The following is a 27,782-nucleotide window of genomic DNA, read 5'->3' as shown; positions in this document are numbered from 1 at the left end:
AGAACTACATTGGCCACTAAAAAAGATAATACACACAATAGCTCACGTTCACTCGTAGACATATGCTATTGAAAAGTAAAATGGTTTAGAACAATCATCATTAAAATGAGCTAGAAAATGGACATGAAACTTGTGCTTTCAAGGGAAAGGCTTCGCATTTATGACAGTGAAGTATCATTTAATACACGTGAATTGCAGATCAACTACGCCAATTCGTGACAAGAGTATTAATAATGTTAATTAGGACTCGAAAAATGACGTAATCATATTTATTTACGGTTTTAGAAAGGAATAATAAATTTATTCAATTGCTCCCAACCACTGTCTTTCTGTTGAAGTATGCATATATAATTATGCCATTAAAAATTCACCGCGGATTGGAGGGATTCTGATTTGATTCAACAGAATATTTTTCCTTTGTGGAATTATAGCAATTCTTCTCCATATATTTCAGTCATCTCGTCGAAGAAGGCAGATGCCTGAGTGGGTGAAAACAAAAGAAAGGATACTAAATGAGGCTATCGCGACACGTATGGGCTAATATCATTCCAGACAAATAGAAGGACATTGATGTCACCGAAGGACGACCTGGTGTTGGGCTTCATGGCTAGTGACCACAAAAACGTGAGAACCGTCGGAAAAAAAGTACTCACACTTTTTGCCAGCAAAAAAAGTTTTTTGAAAATGACAGGAGCTAAGATAAATTTTTCGAGCTTAGTCAACGGAATACAATATTAGAGTACGAGGATAAACATTTTCTTATAGTCGTGGAAATATTCGGTTTGATTCGGCCTAATTCACTACATATGCCTAAATAGTGTCTGAAGAGGTATGTGATGGTAAAGTAAGGCCCCTTGCTAACACCGATTTTGGAAGGCCGGTAAAAAACAGGCCGATATTTTATCGGTGGACTGCTGCTTTGCACACACCTACTCCGGATTTTAGCAGGTCAAACGTTCATTTGTTTGGTTTCCGTGATAAACCAACTTTTTATCGGTACCGGGTCGTGGTCGATCAGTGTGCAACCTCCCATACCCTCCAATGGTATACTATTGGAATGTGAATGGCCGATTATTTTTACCGACCGTCCAAAATCGGTGTGTGTTCTAGGATCCTAACGCAACGATTAAAAAACTGCATCCTACAATGCGATATGTTTTACTTTTACCGTGACGCTGTAAGGACATGCATGAAAATGCAGATCATGAAGCGCAATTTCCAGAAAATAGAGATCACGGAATTCTAATTTATTACTGCCATCAGTCGATGAAGCACAATTAGAGGAGCAACATTTGAAAATATTTCATGGGAATGACATACATTTCGTTTCTCATCCAAATATCCAATCGGCATAAAATTTAATGAATCACATAATGAAACATTAGCTTAATGGCTATGGGGCGTTTATAAAAATATTAACGCTTACTGGACGCCATCTATTATCTTCGTAAGAACTAGCCGTAAACTGCCGCACACCCTATTGAAATTGTGTTGATTGGTATCTAAGATGCCTCGACGTTTTCTCCGGAGATTACTTAATACAATTTTTGGGAAAAGCGTGTTTTTTTATTGACTACATTTTAGTGGCGAATCATGTAATCAATTAAACCAAAGCTGTTAACGCCATCTATAAGGAAAAAATGGAAATTTAGCTTATTAATTAGAGCACAGTGGATAAAATATTCAAATGACCGATTATTGAATATTATATCGTCATAAGAAGTAAGTAAATTCGCAAATTTTCGAGCCGATCCGACGATGGGAAGAGGGTTTATAATCGATTGCAAGATTCAATCCATGAAAAATAAACAGAGGAAGAAAGTTAAAGAGAAAGTGTGTTAAAAATCCCGGGAATCGATTGAAAAGATCAAGGAAACGTCTTCAGCGCATCCCGGTTCAATTTTTTTACGATGACATCCGCAAGTTTGCTCTTTAAATAGCCTGGACAGATACCCCATGGTCTTCCTGGTCGTATTCGGGTTACACCCATCGACCCACGAACTTGTGTCGAAGGTGAAACTCAAGGGCGTAAAAATCCACTTAATCCACCTCGCCCACACCTATACGATGTCTTTAAACTGAAAGCAGAATGAATTTAAGCATACCGGGACTAGCAACGGTGATAACTTTACGAGAGTCACCAGCAATTCACAAATTGTGCGAAAAATCCACAGAGAAAAAAATCATTCGCGTTGACCGGGAATCGAACCCGGATCCCTGAATTTCTGGCCGATTACTTTAGTCAGTCAACCTGCAGAGGGAGAGAAATTTCCACAGAAGGGATCCGGTTTCGAATCCCAGTCAAGGCGAATTATTTTTTTCTCGGTGGATTTTTCGCACAACGAAAGCAGAATACCTACGCATGGCAAAAAGTTAAGACTACAATTCATTAGTAAAATGTCAACTATCACTCCTTCTCGATAGTTGTTTTAGTTGCATTATACTATAATAATACTTACGCTATCGCCTTGAAATTTTCAAGGTACATTAGGCAGAGGGTAGCAAAGATTCATCAATCAACATCTCAACCTCGCTATTTTCTAAGATGTAATTTCTTTTAGTTGAGAAGGGTCTAGTCCACATACACTGATATTTTTAGAGAAATAAATTGTTGATAGTAGTCTGTATCTTAAATTTGAAGGTTTTACCATAGTATTTTTCAAATGCATAAAACACAATCAAATTTTGACAAGGATTTCTTGTAACACTGCATAAGTTTGAAATGAGTAAATCGCCACCATATGAGAAAAAATACGACCAGTTTAGAGGAAGTTTTGTAATAATTTCAATTTCAATAATTCATAATTATTCCAATTCCACTACCAATTTATTCACCGTTCCATTCCTTCCGATATTTATTATTCGATTGGTGAACATTTGTCATTATTATAGTCAATATAAATGATGAAATAAAATGATTATCATCTCATATTCATATAAGTACATAAAAATAACATGCCATCGGTCAATGTCAATGAAATCGTTTTCACTCAGGAACCACGACAAAAAAATCTTCCTTGCGTAAGAAAATTCTAAGAATTACAAGAGAACGAAGATTCCCAGCAAGCGATTTCTTCTTTTTGAAATTTCATTATTTTTGCTTGATTCTGGCTCCAAATTTGCACTCGCGAATAGGAGTATCGGTCGCGGTTGTCTAAGGCGAGAAGGAAAGCGATGACCTCGCCGCTTTGGTAAACACAAAAGGCGGAGATACAAGGAAATTGCCCTACCCAAGGTCATCGTCCCAAATAAATATCCACTCGTCCCTCACAAGTGCCCTAAGCGGGTATGACGCCCACCTCTCTTTTAAGATAAAAAAACTCGTTACCTACCCGAAATTGCAAGTCCTCCACGCTATCCCCAAAGATTGATAAATGTATTAACACTTACCTTGCTAACCTTAGTATTGTATATCTGTACCCTTAGTGTAGCACACTTTCAATACTTTTGCATCATTTCTTAGCGACCAACCTGTGATGCGGTATGCGATGATGGTATAGGTGGTTTGATATTTTGCTTTTGTTTTTCTCATTTGTTTCTATAGAGGTTAGTACCAGTTTGTTAAAAAAAGGCAAACTACGATTTTTCAAGTGACCTATTGCGTAATATTACGCCCATAGCATGCTAAGTGTTAAAATCCTGACATATAATCCTTTTTATCTGTGAGTGTTCCATTTGTTCGAAAAAATTGTCAATCGAAATAAACGACATTCGAAAAAAACTCACCCCCACATTGCATAGGGCCTACAATTCAAATAATGCCCTTGTTGTAATCCCAGGGTGCAAGTGAACAAAAATACTCAAGGTGAGCCGAGTCAAATTCAAAGCCAACATATTGATTTTTTTCAGAGTAAGACTAAAAACATCATATTAGAACCCCACTATATTTCCAGCTCGGACAGAAACGAGATATTTTGCCGAACGGATATCTATGAAAATTCGATTTTCCCCCGAATAATAAAGGACTTTAATAAACGCTTGGCGTAACTTCGTCAGAAGATTTCCTTGTTTGTATAAGGCTGGTGTCCTAACCCTACCCCCCCTGACTAGTGAGGCGGATTGTTGGGCGGTATGCAGATGTAGATGAAACCCCCAACTACGGGATTATTATGAGAGTAAATGGAAAAAAGCTTACCGATGGACTTACACATGAGTTGTATTGGAAGCATGTTACTTTTCTTCTTATCCCTTCTGTGACTGTGCCTAGAAGACTTACGCGAACGACTGTGTGGGGTACCCCAATTATAATTCATAAATTATAAGTTGTATTTTATTCTTTCTTGTAATTCAACACTATGGCTCTCTTTTTAATGTTATAATATCTTGTTTTATTTTATTTATAAATACATTGTAGGCTACATTTATAAATACATTGTACATTAATTTTGTGCGAAATGGCAGGAATCTTTCATATTTTGCTTTTGTAAAGGTACATTGACTAACATGCTATGAAGAACAATTAAAGGTGCCATTATGTAGAATACTAGCGTTATTGAAATTATAATATAATAAAATTTATTGCATTCAATTTTTAACCCTGCTCTCATATAACAAACAAGTTTTTTATGCCCGCCAACAGTGTGGTAACCCAGTTACCCCACAATAAAAGTTGTTTTCAAAGACAATTTAAATGCAAAAAATAATCATTAATCGCCTAAATAACGACAGAGTGGCTGACCTAAAATACAAAAAATATCTGAGAGACAAAATAAAAAATAATAAAATTATACAACGTTAACATAAATTGGGGTAACTGAGTTACCCCGCACTGTCACGGTAGGGTTAATAAGAGTTAAATTTCGTGGAAATAGATTTTCCAATCTAAATAAATTACTATAGAACAAACTTTATCGCCGGAATCAGCCAATGAAAAGCATTCCTCCACTGACGCGGCGTTATATAAATATATCTTCTCAATTCCTTCCTTCACAAAAATCCTACCTGGATTTTCCTAACAGTTACAGATACCTCTATCCGAGACCAAGTAATGAACCCCTTCCTTCTGTTCACAAAAGCCTTCTCATATCCCGAGGTAAATATCATCTTGCGAATTAACAAAGTAGCTCTCAAGAGATGGACAACACCGCCATTTTTTTCATCTAACAGATTTGAGACTGAGATACATTTTGACAGACATTATTACAGCCCAGTAATTGATAATTTTCACGACAAATACCGACCACATTGGTGATTAAATTCAATTGTCCCCAATAAAACCACCGTATCAATGAAAGCGAGAAAGTCGGAACGGATTCCGCCAACGTACATTTGAAAACACATTTGGGGACTGCAGTGTCACTGGCAAAATTAATGATCTTGCCTCTGCGGGAACGAGTCTTGTGCAACGTTGAAAGTATACAATGAAGTGGGTAAAAAACTGAAAGAATTAAAAAGTCTCAATATGTATGAGAGTGTAGGGAATAATAATTCGCACAAAAAAGAAAGCGTGAGCCCAAAAAACGCCACTGGCGAAAGTAAATATTAGGTCATTCGTCATTACTTCTAAAATTTAAGCTTCGAATGACGCAAATCGATGGATAAAACCATAATTGGCATCGATAAGACACTCACTCAATCACTAATTCAACCGTAAGATTAAGAGGCGTTGATTTGTTTTTTTTTAATTATTTTATATTCCTCCGGAAGAAACGCAACGATGAATATCAAAACGTTCACACCAACCTTAGACTGTTATAATAGAGCACAAAAGGCTAAATATCTGAAGACAAATAAATACCTTTCGTGAGAGTTTCTCGTGGCCTCTTAAGTAAACTGACTAAAAAAACAATAGATGATAAAATATGAGCATACTCTCCTGCAAAGACGACTAAAAACATCCACACGCTCCACTCCCATTAGAATACGTATTCAACCGCAATATCTCATGATAACTTCCTAGCTAAGCACTATACGAGACTTTCACGGCTGCAAGGTCACCAGGAAACGCGAATCTCCAGACGACAAGGGTGTAGCCTCTTGGCCCGCGGGCGTCACGGAAATTAAAAAAATGACACGCGAAAATAAAAGCAAACGATACCCACCGTCTGCGACTGGCGTAGCGACCTTCAAATGTTTAGGTCACTTCCTAGCCATACCCGCCGATTCTTTCGGCTTCCTTTTATCATACATATATAATACTCTCAAAAGATCCACCTACGAGGTTCCTTCGTCCCAAAATAAATTCCTCTTCTCACCGGATGACTGGTCCAATTCTTTCGAGGCCATGCTTGACCTTAGACTTCTCAGTGTGACGTTCCGTCGTCCCTAACCCCATTCTTTTCACGCACAGCGAAACCCTCGGAAACTATTCAATGAAGGCAATATGTTATTGGCTATAGACAACCTTCAAAAACAAACAGGAAACAGGTTCACACTGAGGACATCATCAGGTGATCAGATTTCATTCATCGTACATACATCTTGAGATGACTCATCGACTAATCCCCAGATGAGTAGCGTCCAGATAAAAATAGTTTGTATTTGCGCAACCACCTAAGGATTTCATTAAATGGCGTTGCTCATTATAAATGTTATGATGTATCTGACCGAGAGAAGCGAATGATCAAAATTATTCGTAATTTTCAGCCCACGAAAACTTTTCGATCCCTTAAATACCTATAAATTTTCGTGGCTAAAAATTATATTAACTTCCGTGGCCAGAATTACGATAATTACCTCTTCAAAAGGCTTTCATGGGCTCAGAATCATTTCATTGGAATATTATGTTGGACGATTACTCTATTTCAAAGCATGAGTAAATGTTGTGAAAAACGAAAGTAATGAGAGTAAATGATGGCGGGAATGTGATTGTTATGATCAATGAGGAAAAATAAAGCAAGTTAGAATGTATAGGAAGCGTGCGACTGAAGACTGGAAGGGTGAGACAGAGATAAAGACAAGAATAGCTATGGGAAAGGTAGCCAGTGGCGTCTTGCCCATAAGGACTCTCTGACGCCGCCCCTCCCAAAGTTTTGAAAAAGGATTAATTAATTAAAATTAAATACCCATTCAATTATAATAATACATCTAATTAACCAAAGTGTTTTTTCAATCGCAAACATCGTAAATTTAGGAATAACACGCAAAAATAGCGCGAGAAGTTCGCATTTGTACCCGCGGTGCGCTGGCCAGAACGTCCCAATCCATCACCATGCAGTCATATGAAGAGTGGTAGTGGTGGGGGGCTGCTGGTGCTTTGACGCGTCTATAATAAATGACGTATATATATGCATCAAGCTTGCAGTTGACACATTTTTCGTGAATATTCCTCGGTTTTCCAACAGACCAATCTGTAGTTTTTGTTACACCTAATAACTAACGACGTTTTTGGCAGATGGCACGAAAAGAAAGGAATGGTATTTTTATCTTTTTTTTACTACCGGAAAGTAAACCTAACTTTCGTAAAACGGCTGTTAGCCCAAAGCCGTCCAAATTCCCACGGAAATCCTGAAAAAAGGATGAAGAGAAACTAATGAACATCACTTGTCCTCTTCCGAACAGGAAATGACTCCCGTTCGGGTCAAACACACCTTCAAAACATTCGTTTCTTTGAAACCCCATTTATTTTCTCAAACCGTCACCCGTTTCTCCTAGCTCTTGCGTCGCCCATGTTCTTGAAGAGCGGAACATTTTCGGCATGTTACCACACGGTGAGTGCGAATTTGGCAATCTACCCCGAATATCTTTATCTGGAATAGTTTCTTGCATCGTGGTCACCCAACCATAGTTGAAAATTTGACATAATAAGTCATTACAGTCAAATACAGAGGCTAGTGAAATAAAAAAATTAATAAAAAAATAATAAATAATTATATTATTACAATTAATATAAATTAGTATTTATATTAATTTATTGATTTAATTTTAATATAATTTAAATAATATAAATTTAATAATTAATTTATACATAAATTAATATAAATAGTTATCATTCGTAAGATACTTAACAGTCGAATTGCAAAAATGAACTGAATAAAATTGCGAACTGATCTTCCCTTTCAAATATTTCAACTAAATGAAGTAGCTTGACTCGTAATGACTTAATGCTATTTGTTATTCGATCATTTTATTTAAAATTCATGAAATATGAATTCAAAGTTCTTTAACAACCACTTCTTCCCATGGCAATCCTTATTATGCACAACAATAATCAACGGAAAAATGAATCTCTACATGATTCCAATACAGTATATTCTTCTATTTAACCAATTGGTCACCCTAGAACTATACAACAAAAATATTTGTGAAATACTGGTCCAGACCGACTAACATTCACCGAAATATTGGCACGATATTTTCACACAATGAAGATCGGTGTTGGCTGCTGTCTCTGCAGATATTTGCTTCCTGGATCTAAGATTTCTCAATGCAGACAAGTGTGAGAGCTGAAGCTCCAATTATTTCTCTGGCCCCTCTAAGCCACATTGTCCAAAGTCATAACTCCGGAGGGCATAACTGCAACAATGGATTTGAGTTTCAAATCTTTTATTTTCATTCTAAATAGCGCCGCGACATAAGGAACTCGATTTTTTTCGCCAACCTCGACATCACGCTGAAATCGGAGAATGCAAGCCATAAATCATTACCCCTTCAAGAGAAATTAAGCATGCTTTCCATTTATTGCATTGCATGTATTTTTTTTAACGGCGGCTGGGATACACGAAGGCAATTTTGGTGGAAGTTGGATATGCCGGCCATGGAAAATATTTTATCCTAAAATTTGACTTAGTAAGAGAAATCTCTACAAAAGAAAAAATGAATAACATATGAATTAAATATTTAGGGAATGTGAGTAGTAAGTTACGTAGACACAAAGTAACACAGAGTATAGATGGTATGGCTAGTGAGTATTTTTTTGCGAAAGACTCGCAAATGATTACCGAATAATTGCATCACGCGAGGCATTCAAATTCAGTATCCCAAATAGATGTCTTAATAATAACACGATAAATAGACTGTTATTGCCACAGAGAGTCTTACTTATTTATTTTTAGTTCTGCTACATGCGCTATCAGCCCCGCGAGACTCCAATTTATTATTTTTATTTTTACCCCAAAAATACTTTCTTACTGATGCTAGGAATATGTTCACTGAATTCCTTTGTTTGTTATTTTCGGCCGTATATTCGACAGACTTCATTTGAAAATACCGTTTGCACGAAAATAGAATGTCTTTCCAATTTCAGAGTAAAAATTGGGAGTGTTAGTGACAATTTTAACTACATTTCCTTAGAGCTAAAGATCTTGAAAATAACAGAAGTTTACTCAATGAAAAAATCATCACAATTTCAAAACGGAAAATTAGAAACAAGAGGTATTCATACTTTGGAAAAAGCTTGGTTCATTAAATTTGATCATATATCGGACGGATGTAATGAACTGAGCAATTTTACGAGGAATCTCAGACTTTCCAGGTGAACTGATAGTGGGAAGAGCTCTCGCGTTACTCACCCAATAATAAAACGATGCATAGATTAATATTTCCGTATTGAGGTTTAGACATTTATAAAATTATTTTACATGAGCTATCTCGAGTTGAAAGGCACCTACGCTTTGGGAATGTAGTCGTCCATTGTCTTCACAGTACTGAAAGGTGGTAAACAGTACTGCCCAAATATTTTTGTTCCATTCATCCTGATCGACCCATCGTTTATCTAAAAGAATATATTTTATTCGAAACATGCCAAGGTTTATTTTTCCGTTGATAATTTCTGTGAATGATAAGGATTGCAATGGAGAGTAATGAGTGGTAGTTAATAATATAATTAATAATTAGGAATAATTTTGAATTCATATTTCATGAATTTTAAATAAAATAATAGAATAACAAAAACCTTAAGTTATTACGAATCAAGCTACTTTATTGAGTTGAAGTATTTATAAGGGAAGATCAGTTCGCAATTTTATCCAGTTCAGTTTTGCGACCCTGACGACGATGGCATGGCATGTAGGCAGAAGGCATACGATGGCAGGTTACGGCATCGAAACGCCGCGCCGAAAGTAATCAAGCATTATACCCGGCGGGAAAACCAGAGAGCGCTTCTTTACGAGGAACTTCATTTGAAACACCTATTTCTGTATGAATAGGGAAATTAGGGAAATTTTGTGTAATCTGACACCGTCCCGTTTTTTGGGGGTTCTCACCTCGTTATCAAATGGCTTAAAATCAAATTCAGAATTTCAAAGTTTCTAACTGAGCCACCCGAATCAGAATTTATTAATGATACTTACGTTTTATGATAATAATTGAGTTATGTGATATTAAAGGGCCTTATTTTTTGAATGAATATCTATTAGCTAAGTTCAAGATAACCTCATTCATTGTTCTGGGTGAAATTCGATCATCCAGCCAATTAATTTCGAAACTTCAAGATCCACGAGAATCACATTTAGAAATCTAGGTACATTATAATTAGGATATGATGAAGATTTTGACATTAATCTGTTGTGTAAAAAACTCTCACGAAATAAGTTTTAGCAGGCCATATTCCGAAATTAATTTGAAAGAAGACCTCATGTCCTTGAAAGGAGAAAATCATAAAGGAATGAGGCCACGAATAGCGTCCATTATTTTCCCCAAACTCCAAAGAGATATTTATCACCGTTCCCTAGTGACGGATATTCTCTACTGTCGTTAAAAAAAACACGAATACATTAAAAGCTACCGGGAGTATCGGAAGTAAATCTGAAAACATTAAAATAAACAATGTATTCCAAATAATTTTCCCAAATCACCCCTACATTCGCCGATAAGCATAATAATTCCATTAGAACGTGATAGATAGTTGGATACAAATATCTAATCTTAGGATCTTACCAACAGAAAATGGTAAGATCTAACTTAGGTATCATTCTTTAATGAGGCCTTAGCTTAAATTTTCATGTGAAACATATGCCTATCACAGGCTGTAAAATTTTGGGATATGCATGTCGTAATTAAAAATAATTTAGAAAACCTCAATGTTTAACTTATATGTTCACTTATTAGACCAATCTTTGAATAATTCAAACCGCACTTCATTTATTTCTCACCGATAAACAGGATAAAGAGGGATTTTAAGAGCCTTTCACCTAAAATTGACATTTAAAAATCTGTGTGCTTCGAAACGTAAATCGCAAATTATACTATAATTACTACAGAATTACTATTATCCATCATCTAAACTTATGCCATAATTGATTTTTTTAGTTTGCCGTTTTGTTTGTTTGTTTCGGTGATTTGGGATAATGATTCCATGATTATCTCAATGTCGTCTGATTTACTTCCTTAACTCTCAGTCCCTTTTAATGTGTGTATTTAAAAAAAAATGAAAGTACAGAATATACGTCGCTAGGGAACTGTGATAAATATCTCTTCGGAGTTTGCGTAAAATAATAGACGCTAGTCGAGGCACGTTTGCCGTCTTGTATCCCGTAAAATATTTTTCTTTGCTTGTTGTTTTTCACGCAGAAACTTATCAAACTTGGAAGGTAAATATTTTATCGAAACAAGATTGTTGATGAATTTCATGTTAAAATAACTTATGGAATATTAATTAACATGTTTTTTTTCCAAATCATGTCAATTTTTGTAAAATGAAGATTCGTCCCGTAAAATGAAATCACTGTAAAAAAACGGAATAGAGCAAGCGTGTGCTTCGATTACCGAGAGGTCCTTCAACCAGAACGAATCTTCATATCTTATAATCGAGGGTATATTTTATAATAACTTCCGACATTCCATCTTGTGGACCAGATTTCGCAATGGGTATTCATCATTACGGATCAGCCACTGGGAAAACTAATTCCGGACGGAGTTTTTATGAGATTTCTCAAGGCGTTCAACCGTCTCGTCATGCAATAATAAAAAATACAACCCATCATTCAGGAGAACCTTCAAGCATTATTGAGTAACGAAGGAGTCGGGTAAGTTAATAAACATATTCTTAACCCATCAACACGATCATTGGTCATTTTTTTTTTAATCCCATTTTTCATAGGCATATATGACAACCCAGGTTATTGCGTTTATAATTGGCGAAATTCGCTTTATTGGAACTACAAATATAATTGGAACTACACTACGAATATTGGATACGCTTTATAAATAATGTCTCACTCCTCAATTACATACAGTCACGCGGTATATCATCACCATGTGTCAACGAATAATTTTTTAAAAAATACCACAAAATTATAGAATAAATATAAAACTTAGAGTAATACCACCACATCCGTCAGTAATAAATATTCATCGTTAAAAACATTTAGTATTCATTGCATATTCACGCACATCAACCATATAATTATAACTAGATACGGATAAAATCTCACGGGTTAAGATGTGAATGCACAATGCACAAAAATCACCATCACATTGCTTCACTGTCAACAGTAAGTTCACAAATCTAACACATATTTTCTTTGTCCCTTGCTTTTCAAGCCTGGCGAAGGATAAAAGGATGTATGGAGAGATTACCTCGCTACCCAGCCATTCCTCGGTCGTACGGTAAATATGGTTGAAAGTTATAGGCATATAATTAAAAATATATCACATGAGCTCGATCGCATTCGTCAGATTATAGTTTCAATCGATTCATGTAAGGACAAGGATTACAAATCATAAATTTATGAGCCTAAATACATGAACGTATCCATCTAAGCCCACACATTATTGCACAAATTGAAGAGATAATTGTTTTTTTCGCGCGGAAGAAGAGATTAACCATTTGAGTGCCAACCTGTTTTCTAAGTACTATGCTAAAAGTGCGGAGGAATTTTTGCTGATTTTGCCGTAGGTTAAGAAAAAAATTAGGTGTCAAAAACAACTAAAGGTAAGTATATATTAAAAACTTTAGAACATCTTAATTATGTGTGTTTTCACCTTTTTAATGTATTATTTGATGAATTTTCGGTAATATTAGTTATTTTTTATAATTTAAAGAAAAAATGTTAATGTTAAAATAAAATGAAAATTGACTATTGAATTATTAGTGAGCTATCAGCATCTAACAGTGAAATTGTGACTTTTTTTTCTTTTCGCGAGACATAAGAGGGTTAAGCTAGCACAAAAAGTGGTTCATTACATAATACCATAGAGTAAGTACTTACTTAAGAATATACTTACTCTATGATAATACCTACGGAAAGAAGGAGTTGAATAGTTTCAGCTTTTGTTACGTATGAAGCCGTATAACTATGGATGGGCCAAGGAAGAAAGAAATAGTCCGTAAAATAGCACAGGCGGAAAGGGAATTCTGCAAAAAAACTTTTCTTAGAGCTGAGAATACATAGAAGCAATTTATTTTACCTTCATCATTTTTCGGTAGCACCACATTTTGAATGCTTCCACTCTTGATTCCTTTGCTGCTGTAAAGTCCACGCCTCACTCCATAGAAAAACATACTCCATAAATATCTTCTTATGAATTGTTTCCTTACTTCTATGCTTGTATTCTCACCTGTAAGAAGATTTTTCTTATCTTAGAAAGCCCTCTTCGCCTGCACTATTCTACTGAATATACCTTTCTTGCTTTGTCCATCTTTGGTTATTCGGTTTCCTAGGTGGCAAAACTCCTTCACATCCGCAAGATTTTGTTTTCCTAGTTTAATGTTTGTCCTAGCCTCCTCTCTTTTGCTGCATAGAAGTGTCTTATACTGATACCTGAAAACATGAATAGAGGAGACGGCTTCCCTCTCCACAACTCGTGGAAGAGGGTCATACGAGAAAAAAGAAAGTGGACCAATCAGCATCCAGCATGAAAAATTTGGCGCCAAGAATGCACCATGTAAGTCACCAAAAATTGGGGGTTTTGCCGGTTTCCCTCACGTCTCGGACAAATGTCGGACCAATAGCCATCCCGGAAGAAAAGAGTTCCAGACTTTCTGATGTTTTTTTTTGCCATATCTGCTACATGCTCACAAACAATGTATAAATAATAACAAATTGTGACATGCCCTGAAGAGGAAATTTTCCTATAACGGGGACCTACTGTATATATGTATTATAATACTCTACCTCACTATGTAAATATTCATGTAAAACTTGCAGTATGGAAATAAACCTTTTTGAATTGAAAATTGAATTGAATTGAATTGAATCCCAACATCGACCCCGGTTGGAATACCGGAGAAACTGTCGTCGCAAAGAAAGTCCACGCGGTGAAACCCAGAAGCATGGAGACATCACTGATACCTTCTCTTCACCGCTCCCAAAAAAGCGCATTTAAGGCTTTTACAGCGAGGTAATCTAACGAATAAAAACGTGAGACGATCACAAACACCCATGGGGAAACCTATCCAGGCAAGGACTCGAACCCGCGACCTTCGGTTTGTGAGGACTTTACCCCGCCGCCACAAGAGCGCCGACGCAGCAAGAACGGTTATGAAGCAAGGCCGGGATTTCCTGTATTCTTTCTCACTTTCTCCGCCATCCGAGACACATTGCAGACGCATAAGGAGAATGGAAGAAAGTAGACACAACGGCTCCCCATGCCGAGCAGAATCCCATGAAAGTGACGGACACAAACTCGAGAACACGGAAATGATTTCACAGTCCGACTGCATGGCAAGGAGTCTCTTCCTCTGAACCCTCACAGATCGTTTGACAGCAACCTTCCACTTAATGCACAACGGTTTGAAGCGACGAAAAAAGAAACGAAAGTATAACACTTGTTTACATTCTTTTCCTTACTGTTAGAAGTACATGATTTTGAAACTCCCCACGTATTAAAAAAAAAAACTGTTGCCCTCTCATTATTAATCGCGCTAAAACAACTATTCATGGGTCATTCCACCTAAATTTAACAGACGTTTAACTTTTAGGGTCTCGTATTTTGATTAAATGTCTGCAAGGGAGTTCTTTGCTCTATTGACCCAAGACAGTTTTTCGTGGCTTAGGTACACACATTTTATTATTTTCACAATTTGGAAAAATGTGAAAGTAATAAATTGTGTCTTGAATTATATAATATATCTTATGTCTTTCTATACTCTAATATCTCACCACCAAACTACCACAGATACGCAATTTTTGATAAATTTGAAGATAATAATTTTCTCAGACCACTTATTATCTAATGCATTGATTCCATTCCATGATTCCTACTGGCTGTTCAATTTTCATAATGGAAAACATTCACTTTTTCTCCCTCGCTAGGCTTCCGATACCTTATACACGCCGCAGAATTATAATGCAGGCATATGGGTTTTCAAAACTGCTTCAGACCGAGGTAATTTTCCATACAGTCTCATTGATAAATTGAAGTGGGTATTGAAATGAAAGGCCCAATCAAAATTCAGGGTATTATACACACAACACATTTCTATAAGTGTAAGCAGAACAGGAGAATACTTTGAACATAAATAAAAAGTTAATTGCCAGCGTAAAGTCGCAAACTATACATGAATAAGCAAATCCGAAATCCCTGTCAATCAGTCTGTTCACACAATACGAAATTCACAGCACACTTATTACATTCGTGTTTCTTCACGTTGATCGGCGTATTTTCACCAGCCAGCATGCATATTTTAGCTCCTCTGCAGTTGGTGACTGCAAACGTAAATTTATTTATTTATTTATTAATGCGGCAGAGAATTTTCAGAGACTGCCCGATCCCTGCTTGAATGTTGTATGGAGGACAGTTCAAGCGCAACACTCTTTCCGTCGGATGGGACGTTAAGCCGTGGTCCCCATGGCGCCTTTCGTTAAGAGCAGGCTAATGCCGACTCCACTCTTCCTTACCTTCTCTTCCCTCATAGCGCAAATGACCTCAGCTGACGGTCGCCTCCTCCAAATACCATACCTTTATTTATTTATTTCCATTACCCCATAAACAGCACATTTACGGCCTTTACAATGGGGAATTAAAAGTTGACAATGAAGGACATTCACAGACGCCCATGCCCTGGATATGGGTAACTTACCTAGTCGGGGCTCGAACTCGCGACCTTCGGTTTGGCAGGCGATGACTTTACCCCGCCGCCACCGAGGCCGATCAAATCATTATATCTCAGCAAATCTATCCTTTGATTGATTCTTGCGTGACTTAATACGTATAAGGAGTACGCGAAATTCCATGAACCTGTCCTCTGGTCAGGGTTGCCACTGAATCACACCTGGCACCATTTCTGTCCCATCTCTCCGATTTCGTAAGTACCTCCACTCCCCGTCCGCAGTGGCAATGAGCGACCGCCTCGGAATGATCCCATCTCCACTCTCTTTTTGCAAAAATCATCACTGCGTTGCCTCTCCAACCCAATCAATCTTCACTCCAATTCTCTCCGCGAGGCCTCGCTTAACGAGGTTGGTCCGAGGAAAGAAAAGTATAAGTATTTTCATGGAAATGCGGTGATTCAAAATATGCTATCGTATCATCATTGTTACTGATTGATTGAGGGCCACAAATTATACAACAGTCCCTTCGTTCCTTTTCTAGAAATTGCAATTAAATATCCGATTTTCATACAGTTTCTTATCTGTACGTGGATAGATGCTAGCCCGCAACTCGCTTCAATAGGAGTGTGGTGGGGGGTGTCATGAAACTAGCTGTTAACAGAAATGAAAGAAAAAAAGGAAATGATATGCGCGTACTGAATTCCACAGAGCACTTACTAAAAACCTATTTTGTTCGAGGGAAAAAATCAACTCCCACTCCTATCATTTCGGCAAAATATCTCCCGTAATTTATCGATTCTGTCAGACTTAGAAATATACTGCAGTTCCATGGCGATGCTGATTTTACCATGACGTAAATACTGATTACAGCTACAATATATACGTCATTTTGAGCTAAAAACTGATGTAATCTTCGGCATACCTTAAGAATCACGACTAAAATTAAATACGGGTCAGAAAGCGCACATTTTTAAATTATTAACAAATGAATGCTACAGTGAATCCAAATCACGTTACTTGAAAATGGCGCTAAAGTCCGCTGAAAAATCTGGAAAAACTTAGCAATACAAGGATTAACTAAACAATATAAGACAAACAATACAACTAAACAATATAAGCATTGAATTAAACTCATTTTCTGTGCCCTTATTTGGCAATTCAACCTCAATGAATATAGCCTATGATGGTAATTATATTTTAAAATAATATTTGCGAAAATTACTTTCATTGAATCTCGCAGTCGCGAGCCTATCTCCTTAAACGAGGAATGCAGAATAGAGGGTGACTACGACCTCCAACTGAAGGGCTGGAATGGCCAATTCTGGCATCCTTTTGGAAGTTGGCGAGGCTGCTAGGACGTTGTAAGCGCAAACAAAAACTTTCCATTCACATTACTCGAAGCGAGACACAGATGATTCAATTGTTTGATTTCCCAGAACGGATTTCGCATGCTTCATCGACGTGAAGGACCAGCAAATCAGCCAAATCCATCCACTATTAAATGAGAAATATTGGTCGCCGACCTTGGTGTCAGGGGACACGTAGACAGAAGGCTTTCGGAACTTCCGTCCCCCCACCCCGAAATTTTGCCATAATGGCGACTGCCCACTGCCCGCGATACACTCTCTGAGGAGACCGCTAGCTCCCGGGCACCTATCCTCTGAAACCCCATTTTTTCGATATAGTTACATTTCATAATGTCTGTCTCCGAATCACGTTAATGACACGAATCCATAATGCGATATAGTTACGTTCATAGATTGATTGTCACGAGAAAAAAATTTCATGGTAATTCATGAATGACGAACTAAGATACCGGGATAGCGTGGTGGTCTGCGCAGTAGCTCGGAAAGGCTAAAGTTCCGTGGTTCATTTCCCGGTCGGGTGGAATTTTTTCTCGTGGCAGTTCATTTATATTTCACCACCGTTCACGCGGCAGGGTTAGAAATATTTCACGACATAATTAGGCTTCATAATGCTCGTCTCCGAATCATGCTGAGGACACAAATCCTTCAATCTCTGATTCAATCTCTTTTGAAAAAGGACGACATCTGGAGGAAAATGCATGAGGAGATTCATAGCATAATACGTAAGGTTGAAAATCACAGGGAGTAACCTCAACATTACCTTTGCGGCAAAGTAAAAATAAAGATATATGATTAGACTGAATGCAAAGATTATGGGACGGTGGAATGGGTGTAGAGTATCCAGGGTCCCTTTGTTAAAAACCAAGTATGGCTATAAATTGCAGCATCATTTTAGCGTGCATCATGCATTGCTTACACAATGAAATGTGTGATTTTTCGATGCGTGTGAATTGACAACCAATTACAAGTATAGGCAATCCACATTTAATACTGGTATACACCTGAATTCTGAAATTTCAAGACAATAGCGTGGGTTCTGAACAAATATCTCAGTTTTTCTCGCACTTTGCCAGTTCTTACAATTTTTATCTGCCGCTTGTTCCTTAAGGATCGGTGATACCTAAGCTATCGACCTAATTGAATCCTAAGAATGCTAAATACTTCTTGGCCTCCAGGCTTTCTGATTGTTACAAGGTGTGGACAAATGGATGCCACAATGACTTCGGCGCCACAGTAACTAGCTTCTCTGCGATGTTCAAATTCCACATTACGATCGATTTTTGACCCCCCAAAAAAATTAGAGACATAGAAGCAGTTGGAAACACTGTGATAGATAAAAATTTTAGTGTTTCGGCAATTTTTCTTAGGGTTTCAGACGATTTTTGAGGGTGATAAACAAAAATATCCTACCGGTAGTAGTAGAAGAAATAAAAACTTGGCTATTTCCATATGGTAATTTACTGTGTCCGACCATGGTTTCCTTACTGCGTAATATTATCAAGGTTAAGCCTACGTTCCAAGAAGTTAATGCACTTTCACTCTGTTAAGACGATCGCATGAAAAGCAACAACTAATGCCAATTCATGCAATTCCATCACATTAAGGGAAATTCCAGAAATGAGGCGCAGCTATAGTGGACCAATCAAGGAACTGGAAACGACTCTGACTCAAACGTGTGCATTCCGAACGTTAATGGACCGATTTATGTTCTCCGCAATGCTGTTTGAAATGGAAAAGATTAACTGCCATACTACTGGCTAATGCAGTCAGAGAAGGGGACAGAGTGAATAAAACACAACTTAATCGACCAGCGCGTAATATTAGAAGCCAGAAAATTATCAGTTCACAAAAACCCTGCTATAAAACAAAATACTTTCAGTAGAACAAATATTCATTGCCGACTTTTCTTGAATTTTTCACTTTTGATCAAACCATCGAAACACAAAATTGGTCAAACGAACTCACAGAAGCAAAAAACAATTCAGTTTCTCCTTATTAAATAAGTAATTGATAGAAGCTTTTCGATTAAAGTTAAGTTCATAGCATAATATCCTGATGTGGGTGATGATGATAATCATATTATGACGTGAGACGTTGACACCTAGTTTTCAGGGGCTGATAAGGAATTAATATACGAAACATTTCTGGAAATTTTCCTTCAATACTTCAATTTCACTTCGCGACCTATATCAGAATATTTTGCATTATTTTCAGGTATCATTTCACATACCAATCCATAATTTACAGGTAATACGTTACTATGTATTGAAACCGGTCATACAGTGAAAGTATAGTATATATATATATAGTATAAAAAACCCAGGTTGGGCAGAATCACAGTACACAAAAAAAGATAAAAAACACTCACAGTAGGTACTAAATTTTCGGTGACGTATTACCACCTTCCTCAGTCTCCTACCTAACTCTGAGTAAGGTGGTAATACGCCACCGAAAATTTAGTACCTACTGTGAGTGTTTTTTATCTTTTTTGTGTACTGTGATTCTGCCCAACCTGGGGTTTTTTTAATGGTATTTATATAGTATATTTACATGGTATATAGTATATGTATAGTATTTGCGGAAAATTACCATTTTTATTAAATCATTATTAATCATTAGCCAACAATCTTAAGATTGGGTTGACGCAGCTCTCCATTCCTCTCTCCTATCCGCTAGCCTCTTCATAGCAACGTATTTCGTCTCTTTTTTATATCCTTTATAAACTGACCTATGTAACTCATTCGATGCCGTCCTTGCCATTCTTCCCTTCCACCTGTCCTTATACGATTGTCTTCATCAGCCTATCATGTCTCATAATGTGGTCAACTAAGTTGTCCCGTCTTCTGCTTAAGGTTTTTAGAAGACTTCTCTTTTCTCCAACTCTTCTTAGCACTTCCTCGTTACATCCACGGTCGATCCATTTTATCTTCATCATTCTTCGGTAGCACCACATTTCGAATACTTCCTTATCTTGACTTGTCTTCTACTGTCAACGTCCGAGCCTCGCATCCATAGAGAAACATGCTCTATATCTTAATACGATGGTTGCGGTCGGGTCAAATTCTTGGGTCTCCAATTTTCTGCTTAAATCAGATGATCCACTAAAAAATAATCAAACATAAGGTTATATTTGGATAGTAGCGTGTAAAGTAATTTTAAAATTATGTGCCCTGAGATATTCGTGACAGTATAGTATATGCGTAAAATTACCAGCTTTAAATTAATTTATATGCCAGAATTCCACCAGACCAAGCCTGAAACAACTCTATATTAGTAAATAAGTCAGTTAATAACGCCCAAAAAAGCTAATTAATTTCATCACGACAGAGGTCCGTGGTTCCAATCTCGCCACAGGTGCCTTATTCCATGATTGCGAGAAAAGCTCATCTCACTCCCCTCAAAGCAACTCGCAAGATCGCCAATGACCAAATGACCTTCGCTGTAGGTCGTCTACCCAAATAACTGACGGGACAACATCTGGGTCATAAGAAAAAGTAGTTCGCTTTTCGAACCGCAGCCTGGACCAGTATGCCTCCTGCGGCAAATACATCTCAGAATTAATATCAAACGTGCGGAGAAAGATTTGGATGGAGTTAATTGCTGACCGTCCGACGACGACATGGACGACTATTAATTCTGTTAATGACTAAGATATTGTTGAGCGGAATTCTGTCTAGTTTCGTCGGCTGGAGCTAGAGAGAAGCAATATAAAGCGTAAACAGCACGTTATTACTTCCTTCCATTCCACCTGTATAAACACCCACTATGGATCCAGTCAGAACACAACAAGCGGTCAACTCGAGGAGTATAAGTTCGGAAAATGGTTAATAAATAACAAAGAGGAAATAATTTTAGAGAAATTCGCACACGAATACAGCCAAAAACAATTGACAGGGAAGAAAAACATTACCAAGATTCTTAGCTACCGGTTAATTGTTTAATAGCTCCAAATTAAAAAAATGCATAGCAACTGCGTGATTACCAGCTATTCCGAAAAAAGCTTAAAACAGGTAAAATAGAGGCTAACCTCTTCTACTGACTTCCTAGTCTATTTGCAGGTTATTCATTATTAAAATATAATATTTATACGTCATTTTCCAACTCGTTATGTCTTCTTCCATAATTCATGGTTTTATCTGACAAAACACGGGAGAAAAGCGCATAAAAATATTGACTTCGACATATCACGTCCAATTTTTCACCATCATTTTCCCGCTAAAAGAAGCTCATAACATTTGAAAGCAAAGTTTTGCGAAGAATATTCGGTCCAATTAAAGAAAGAGAAACATGGAGAAAAAGAAAAAAACAAAGAGTTTAAAGAATTGAATGAAGAAAATATCGTGGGAATCAGAAACAGGAAATTAATATGACTGGGCCACGTCCGTATAAGAATTGAAAAGATAATGATGAAATGAATTCTAAAAGGGAAAATAGAGGATACAAGACCGGTCGGGAAGACCGAGAATGCGCTGAAACGAAGAAGTAAAGAAGCTTATGAGGAAGACGGGAGGCCAGCTGGATATGGCAGGTGACCGTAGTATGTGGAGGCGCTTGGCTGGTGAGGCCAAAAATCACCTAGGTTACCAGTGGCAACAGGAGTAAAAGCCGTTTTACACGGAGCACGGAATTGCGCAGGTTAAAACTGCATTAATTTCGAAAATGGCGTGGAATTGCGCGAATGCATGAACGAAATTAGAACAGGGGCTATTTTACCATCTCACGTCCACGCATTCTCGCATGTGTTCCAGCAATTCATCGCTTTACACGATGCAATTTTGACTGCGCCTTCGTACACACGCCAGGTTGTGCAAGAACGTTCCCCGTGTAAAACGGCCTTAACAGCGAGTATTTTCCCACTAAAGCAAAATTGATGAAAGCCTAGGCTTCTTTTCCCATTAACATAGCCAGTTTCCACCCAATTTTTTTCAATGAACTTTTTCGCCGAGTAAAAATAAGCGTGTTTTTTTATACTCACTCACACTCCCTCCCATGGCCATCTATACCCTAAATGGTATTTATCCTCGCCAACTGTCTGCCTCCAACTCTTTCTCTTTTCTCCATCCACCTCGCTGACTCCCATTTTCCCCATATCACTCATCACCTCATCCTTCCATCTTTTTCTCGGTCTTCCTGGAGGTCGTCTCCTATCAAAGTTTTCTGCCCAGACTTGTTTTAACAGGGCCTCTTGCTCTCTTCGTATTATGTGCCCTGCCAATCGCAATCTACGGCCCTTGGCTTCGGCTACTACGTCTGGCGAGTTGAAAAGGCCCCTCATTTCCCTGTTGTGTTTTATTCTCCAGGTTTCATTCTCTCTTGTTGATCCAAAAACATTCCTTAACACTTTATTTTCAAATACAATTAACTTCTCTTCCGTTCTTTTGTCGATAACCCTTGATTCAGCTCCATAAAGAAGGATGGGTCATATTATGGTCTTATAAATTTTAAGTTTGGTTTTTATAGATAAAATTTTTAATGTTAGTAGTTTGTTCAGAGTATACATACTTCTATTGGATGAATTTATTCTGTTTTGTATCTCACATGACTCACTATTGTTTGAGCTGATTATGGCACCAAGGTATTTAAATTCATTCACTCTTTCAAAAATTTGATCCTCAATTGTAATGTCTTTCGAGTTATCAGGGTTTCGACCAGAGGACATACATTTGGCCTTATCTTTGGTTTTGGTCTTTGGTTTTTTATACATTTATTTATTTATTAACAGTTTTACAAATTGAGCATAAATAATTATATGGGCACTGCAACTCACCACGCTAAGTGCTCTTAACGAATAATTAATTGCTATTTTTACCTCTAAACCGGCCTACGGATGCGTAGATTCCTTACCGAAATTCACACCTCTCCTCACTGGCTCTGAGCCAGACAGCCACGTGCTCGAAAGTTAGGGCGCATTGCATTTCGACCGTGTCCATAGCGATGGGAGATTCCCATCTGGAAAACGAAAGTGACGAAGATACAAAAACTGATAGTGAGAGGATACTCCGTTAACGGTAACGGGCATTCACACATGATGAATTGGAAATTCGTCTGGCACACAATGGTGTATGTAGGTCATATCCTGCCTGTCCGCCAGCGAACTTCGTTTGTTACTTGTCCAGCGAACCCCTAAGAAATTTGTTTTCATCACGTTTGACATGATGACTATCTCTTTTTTTTATGAGGTGGGAATGTTCCTCTTCAAAACTGTTAAAAAACGCCATTTCTATACATTAAGCTCCGCGGTACGCGTAATTTTCCATTGTCAAGAGTTATGTAAGAAAGCTTTTTTTGATGAATCGGCGGGCCCCGCAAATCAATTTTATTTGATGAACCACACTTTCGCCGTTGATGTAAATGATAGTTTATCAAATCTCAACAGTTATTTTATTTTCTTACACAAATCACGGACTCACTACTGCGCCATAATTCATGTACCCTATTCTTCAGACTTAAAAAAATCTGATTTGAAGAGTGAATGAAAATAATGAACAATGCAGTCAGTATTCAATCCAGCATGCAGTCGGTAGCAATAAAATCGCTACATGTATGTTGATCTAAATATTCAAGATGTCAATCAAAGCGTTTTCAATAGAAATAATAAATAATGTAGGACATCAAATTCTGCGCCTTTATTATTACATGCACCGGAGAAAGGTGTTCAGGACAAGAAACGTGACGATATCAGCTTGGAGGTCATTACATTGCATGCATTAACCAAAACAAATATTTATACTTCTAAATTTTGATATTGGGTTGATTTGCTCTTTTATTCATTGAACGATGAATAAAATTTCATTTGTTAGTAAAACCGCAAATATTTACGTCACTTCAGATCATCTGACGATTATATATTCACCAATCATAGAACTATAAATGAGTATAACTTTCCTTAAGAAATAAAATTTCGGCTTTGCTGATTGGAAGAAGAGAAATGAAAATATACATGTTGAAATTGGGCAATAGACCTCAAAGGTATGCAGAAAATAAAAAAATAATTTGAAATGCCACACGTGTAATTTTGTGCATTTAAATTAATAACGTTTAGGAACCACGCATTTTGTTTGAATGAACTAGCAGGAAGTAGAGGATCGTTCTTGATGAAAAAATGCTATGACAAAAAATGGGTTGCAGTCAAATCCTTAAGTTCACTTCAAGAAGTCATCACATCCAAAAAGTTTACGTTTCTCAATGACATATATTACAATAAATCCAGAGCAAAGAAATAATAGTAAAAATTCATCTGTTTACCGCTTCCGACGATTTTTTTCAGAATCACAGCAGCAGTAGGTTTCGTTAAAATACCTCAGCATCCTGAGAAATAAACTATTACAACGAAAAATGGCTTATAGATAATGATAATTTATCTTTCCCCTACCCCCTTACGCTGGTTGTCCTTGCTTCATAGAGTTGTGCACATATACACGAGTAAGATAAAAACTGGATTATAGAATGCTTTATAGATAATGATAATTTATCTTTCCTCTACTCCCTTACACTGGTTGGCCTTGCTTCATAGAGTTTTGCATACATACACGTGCAAAATATACATTCTTACTCATAACGATTCATACATATTTGTCGCATGGAAATATTAATGACCACAGCTGCCTCTGACTTCTTTTTTTTCTATTTCAGTGCGCCACGCACAACATAATGACAGCTGCTTTGACCCATTCAATCGTCCTTTGTTTTTTTTAGCCACGACAGTTACGATTATTCACAAACGAAGAACCTACGGAACGTCACATGCCTTCACGAAGCGAACGGCATCCCTGGGTGTAGTGTTTATCTGGTGACCGAGACAAAATATTTAGCAGAGCGGACGGATGCCCTTAACTCAGTTTCTACGTAATTAATCGACTGATATATTTGACATACATAATTCACTGGGTTCGATGTCTTCAGGGGCGGATCCAGGATTTCTTTCTGGGGGGGGCACAAGCAAGGCCGTATCCAGGATTTTTTCTGGGGGGGCACAAGGCTACCCCCTAATACAAAACGAACGCAATGATAATGGGACCGTATTAAAAATTATGCATATTTTTATGGGTCTGGGGGGGCGGGCACGTGTCCCCCTAGATCTGCCCATGGATGTCTTTTAACAAAATTTATTTGATTCATAATGCAAAAATGTTGGGTATCTTTGAACAGCTTGGCTATTACACACATTGGCAGAAGTAAGACGGAGAATTTTTAAGTTTTAACCTTCGCAAGTTTCGTCCAAAATCTCTCCTTTCCTCTGCTTTATACAGTATTTGCGGTCCAAGAAACGCAAACTTTCAAACTTTGCCTCTCGCAAACGAATATTTTAGCGATTCCAGTTTTTTTTTGTTTTCTTTTGGTCCAAAAACCTTAAATTTTCTTGCGAGTCATCCGCCATAATCAACCAAATATACGCCTTCGTAGGCAAATGAAACAACAGGATACTTTATGGCCGATGTCGAAACACGATTAAGTCGATACGGCGGTGGGAAAACTATATTTCATCAACCAAAATAAAAAGCCCTGTCAATGACAACTACAGTTGAAGTTCATGAACATGACAAAAAATTGAATTACAAGGATTCCCACGAAAAAATATCATCCCACACTGTTTCAGGTCAAAAATTTGGTGCGCAAGAATGGCAGAGGAGTATGTTCCTGTAAGAAGATAACAGGGAAGAATAAATACCAGATCTAAGTAGTCGTTAGGGCGAACCATCAATCAATCGTACAGCACGATGGATATATGATTAATTTACAATGAAATCAAATCGAAAGCGAATAGAATATTATACTGCGAGATCTTATCGATACATCCACTGCAAAAACGTTCAACAATCGCCAACCGAATCAAATCCGCTCATCTAGTGGCCCAACAATACGAATCCACTCAGTTTTCAATGTCCGGAGTATAAATGCTCATCTACTATTCTCCAAGCTTGAAGGTGAGCGTTTATGCTCTGGACACTGCCAGCTGAGCGGATTCGTGTTGTTGAGCTACTAGATGAGCGGATTTGATTCGGTGGGCGATTGTTGAGCGTTTTTGCAGTGGAGGTATCGTTATGAAGTAGCTTACTGTACATACCAGCCAAATGCAGCCACATCAGCCAGTATGTTAATCGGTGGTTACCAACCATAGCTTCGCGGGTCATAGATGATCTGGAAGAGCCTCCGGAGTTGTCGGAGAAACTCGGCGACGAAATTAGCCTGCTCCCTAAGAAAGGCACCTTGGGGACTACGGTTTAACATCTCATACAAAGGGCGGAAATATGCACTTTATTTCCCCTCTACAAAGCACTCAAGCAGGGATCGAACAGTCTGAGAAATCTCTGCCACCGCCGGAAACTGAACCCTTGACCCACCAGATGGGAAGCCTACGCTCTATTCAACGCATCAACCCAACCTTCCCCCCCCCCATTCACGTTTATTTATGAGCAAAACTGTATTTTTTATTCGTGAGCTAATGATCGGTAAGAGGCCAAACCCTCTAACCCCGGAATTTTAATATTCTTTCCTCAACAATTCCAAACGCGATCGATTCGACTCATCGTGAGTCATGACAACCACTGGGTACTCACGTCACGAGTCCACAAGTGCGAATAAAAGATGAGGCGAATTCATTCCCATGAGTGCCAGCCGTTTTTTCTCAAGCGAAGTGTCACCAGCAGCGTCCACTCTGACTCACAACTGAAAAAAAACTGAGAATCCTTCCGGTCCATTAAGGGGACGTTGGGAGGGAAGTCGCTCATTGACAGCGGAAGTCTTGCTCGTTAGACAACCATCCATGTTTTTTGTTAACAATCGTTTTAAGTGAAAACAAGTGTAGAACAAAACAAAGTCTGCAAAGTGCAAAGCCTAAATAGCCTACAAAGTTATTAACAAAGCCAGTTGAAAATTCGTAGTGGTAAATGTTATCCTCAGCAAGAATTAATTCAATTACAAATATGTAACAGCATTGGCCAAAAATATTCTAAAGAAAAACATCCATTTTTATTACATTACTCCCTATTTGTTTGTTTCGTGTCGCCAACAATTATTGTTATCTATTATCACGTGAAACTCATTTTTTCTTCTCGTCATTGACAATAATTGTTGCAACAAAGAATTTAAGCATAAACATAAAGCTTCGTTTACACTGATGATGAGTGGCATGCTTTATAGGCAAGTTACCTACATATAACGTGTTTTAAGAAAAATTTAGAAATCCGTGAAACACTTTACATGTAAAATTGTGTTCTAAAAAAACATTCGTGGTATAAAACAACCACGAGTTTTTGTTTTATAGCAAAATGTTACATTTAACATTTTACACGGATTTGTAACTTTAATGCAAAACATGTGACATTTAACTTGTTTAAATAACATGTCACTCAATGCAAACGCAGCTTAATTGGTAAACAGAGGAACTATTGACCTAGAGTGGGGTCCAAAAAGTTGATCCCAGCTGTTACACAGCAAGAGTGCTGACTTCTTGCATGAAAGGGCAAGTGGATTTGAACTCGTCCGACTAATTTCTTCCCTCTCCTATGGAAAATTTTCAACCGGTTACAGACAGCGGACTATA

The 27,782-nt window shown here is 37.6% G+C and overlaps 1 protein-coding gene across 2 annotated transcripts in view; it reads left to right on the top strand.

The window, feature by feature from the left end:
- The window catches only part of LOC124163391 (sphingomyelin phosphodiesterase-like), a 234,130-nt gene that overhangs the window by 118,139 nt on the left and 88,209 nt on the right, over window positions 1-27,782 (top strand). The window contains exon 2 of one of the 2 annotated variants that reach the window (XM_046540273.1): window positions 12,421-12,486. The exons of the other annotated variant lie outside the window; for it this stretch is intronic. Coding sequence (XP_046396229.1) covers window positions 12,421-12,486 — 66 coding nt within the window. The remainder of the gene's footprint in view (window positions 1-12,420; window positions 12,487-27,782) is intronic. 2 annotated transcript variants of the gene reach the window in all.

The sequence above is a fragment of the Ischnura elegans genome, chromosome 8, assembly GCF_921293095.1.
Source record: "Ischnura elegans chromosome 8, ioIscEleg1.1, whole genome shotgun sequence".
NCBI classification, from domain to species: domain Eukaryota; kingdom Metazoa; phylum Arthropoda; class Insecta; order Odonata; family Coenagrionidae; genus Ischnura; species Ischnura elegans.
This window is presented reverse-complemented; position numbering and strand designations above follow the sequence as displayed.